Below are 2,391 nucleotides of genomic sequence, written 5' to 3' on the forward strand. Positions count from 1 at the left end.
ATTATTTAGAATATGTAGGTGCGCAAAGTTAGCTATAATGACTACTGGTATGCTTCCCCTATGCTACAATTGATTTGTTCTTTTTTTTTTTACTCTAATTATTTCAATTTATTTCATAATTAATAAAAATGTAATCTATTTATTATTATTATTATATTATGTAATGAGCCATTTTATCCATATTAAAATGCTTCAGTTCAAAACTAGAAAGGAAGAGTAATATGAGTATGAGATTGAGAAAATCGTACCTAACTGCTCCAGATACTTGAACTGCGGTTAATTTAATCGGAGTCCCAGTAGTATCTCAGTCAAGTGCAGCAGTAACTCCAAGCTCACGAGTCCTTAAAAGATGTTGAAACAATCCCCAGAACAGGCACAGATAGCGTCGTATTCGACTGAATTCGATTCAACACTGCCATTTTCGTTTTTCTCTTTTCCATCCCATTCGTCAAATTGCAGACCCTCACAAGTACTGCTCACGGGTCTGCTGAACAATTTGTCCAGTCCGCCATTTCTGAGATACCAATGGCGGCAGCCATACATTGTTTGTTGCTATCACTTGTTGTTGTGATAAGTGGACTGAAATGTTCGCAGGCGGATGATTTAAACTCTGCGCTGAACTCCAGCTCTGTTCTGGAAGGGCTTCTGGAGTCGCCTTACACAGATTTTGTAGAGCTGATTGAAAAAGCCTCGCTTTTACAGAAATTGGAGCAGCTGGTGAGCCGCCGTAACGTCACCATTTTAGCGCCCCCAAATTCGTGCTTCGAAGGCCCCGCTCAGGCAAGCTTTCGGAGATTTCTGCTCGAGCCGGGAAACATTATGCTTCTGCAGAGGTTGCTCCTGTTCCACGTGTTGCCACGCAGGCTCACGGCCGCCACGTGGCCGCTCTCCATGGCCAATTTTAAAACCCTTTCTTCAGATTTTCTCCAGCTATGGACGCTCGGCAACAGCCTGAAGGTAGGGTTAATTACAGTCACAGCACCGGACGCCATTGTTCGATTTGATGGAGTTGTTCATGGCGTCGACGGCTTTCTGCTTCCAAAGATTGTGCAGCAGGCTTTTGCACAGTGGAAGAAGAAGCGTCTGTATAAAGAATCCTATTCTTTTGCTAAAGCCCCTGGTTCTATTGACAGGCGCCGAATGAGTGCTCTTGGATCTGCTCCGCTTATTCCTAAAGCGGCTCCTTTAGCGGTTGCTGCTGCTGCTCCGAGTCCCTCTTATTCTTCTTCCTCTGGCTCTGCAGAAAATTATATTATTAATGGACTGCTAGGGTCTCTGTTTGAGTACAAAGATTACAGTGAAATGGCAGACCTGCTGGTGAATATGACATCTCTGGCCTCTGAACTGGCCAGGCTTGTGAAGGAAGGGTACCGCCTGACGATTTTGGCGCCCTGTAATGAAGCCTTTGCAGAGCTTACAGAGGAGCAGCTAAAAGCTCCTGAACAGACTCTGCTTTATCATATTCTTGCAGAGTACCAAACAGAGACCAGTTTTTATCATTCTGCGCGGAGATTTGGCCAGATTTATTATGAGACTCTCAGAGTTCCGATGAAGTTGAGCGCGCGTGAATCCGATGGAGTTGTCGAATTTGGGGAAGGAAAGAATAAAGCTCGCTTGTATGATAATGATATTTATGCCGACGGTTTCATTTCTGTACAGGGGATTGACAAATTGCTTGTGCCTCGGCCCGGAAACAACAGAGAATGAGTGATACAGAGTCAGGATTCAGGATTCAGCATTTTTTCTTTTTCTTTTTAGTGAAATAGAGATCATACGGTTTCAGAAAGTTGCTAAGTTATAGGAATCAGAATCAATACTTAGTTTCTTTCTCATAGCAACATGAAGATTGCATTTGAGCTTTTTATCTTAGATATTGAAAATTTCCTGTAAATTGTAGAATTCTCACACACAAGCATATGCCTTTGTAGATTTTTCTTTTTGACCTTTCTTTTTCTGTGCATTTGATTATATTTTGGCGTGGAAGAGGTACAATTTAATGTGAAGATCTGAGGTCTGTAATGGCGGATTATGACGCTTGAATGACTTGCACATTGCCTGTGATTTAGCTTGTGAAGTTTACAGTCATTCCGGCAGGGCTCTGATTAAAGATCAAATGTTCTGAATTTTTCTTCAGTTATTTTACCAGGCAAAAGGAAGATTTGAACAGGAATCCTGTTGTTTTTCATCAATCCCCTTGTTTATAAACACAAGAGCACTAAATTATAGTTTTTTAAATTAGTAAAAATAGCTACCTGTAAAATCTTCTCTGCAATGGAACAACTGGATAATTGAACTATTTTGGTGGATGGTGTACTAATATACCATAATTTTTATCAATTAAATTTATAAAAAAAAATTTAACACAATTTAATTATATAATATATAAAATTT

The 2,391-nt window shown here is 40.4% G+C and overlaps 1 protein-coding gene across 1 annotated transcript; it reads left to right on the top strand.

Moving 5' to 3' along the window:
- Nucleotides 1-331: 331 nt before the first annotated feature.
- Nucleotides 332-2,170, top strand: LOC131062941 (fasciclin-like arabinogalactan protein 16). The gene has a single exon (XM_057996685.2). It carries the CDS (start codon nucleotides 526-528, stop codon nucleotides 1,705-1,707), a length of 1,182 nt encoding a protein of 393 aa, XP_057852668.1. The 5' UTR covers nucleotides 332-525; the 3' UTR covers nucleotides 1,708-2,170.
- Nucleotides 2,171-2,391: the final 221 nt, after the last annotated feature.

This window comes from Cryptomeria japonica, chromosome 6 (genome assembly GCF_030272615.1).
Source record: "Cryptomeria japonica chromosome 6, Sugi_1.0, whole genome shotgun sequence".
Lineage (NCBI taxonomy): Eukaryota > Viridiplantae > Streptophyta > Pinopsida > Cupressales > Cupressaceae > Cryptomeria > Cryptomeria japonica.

What these genes read in the sequence shown, in the direction of transcription:
- LOC131062941 (XM_057996685.2), top strand. Translation starts at nt 526, where the DNA reads ATGGCGGCAGCCATACATTGTTTGTTGCTATCACTTGTTGTTGTGATA.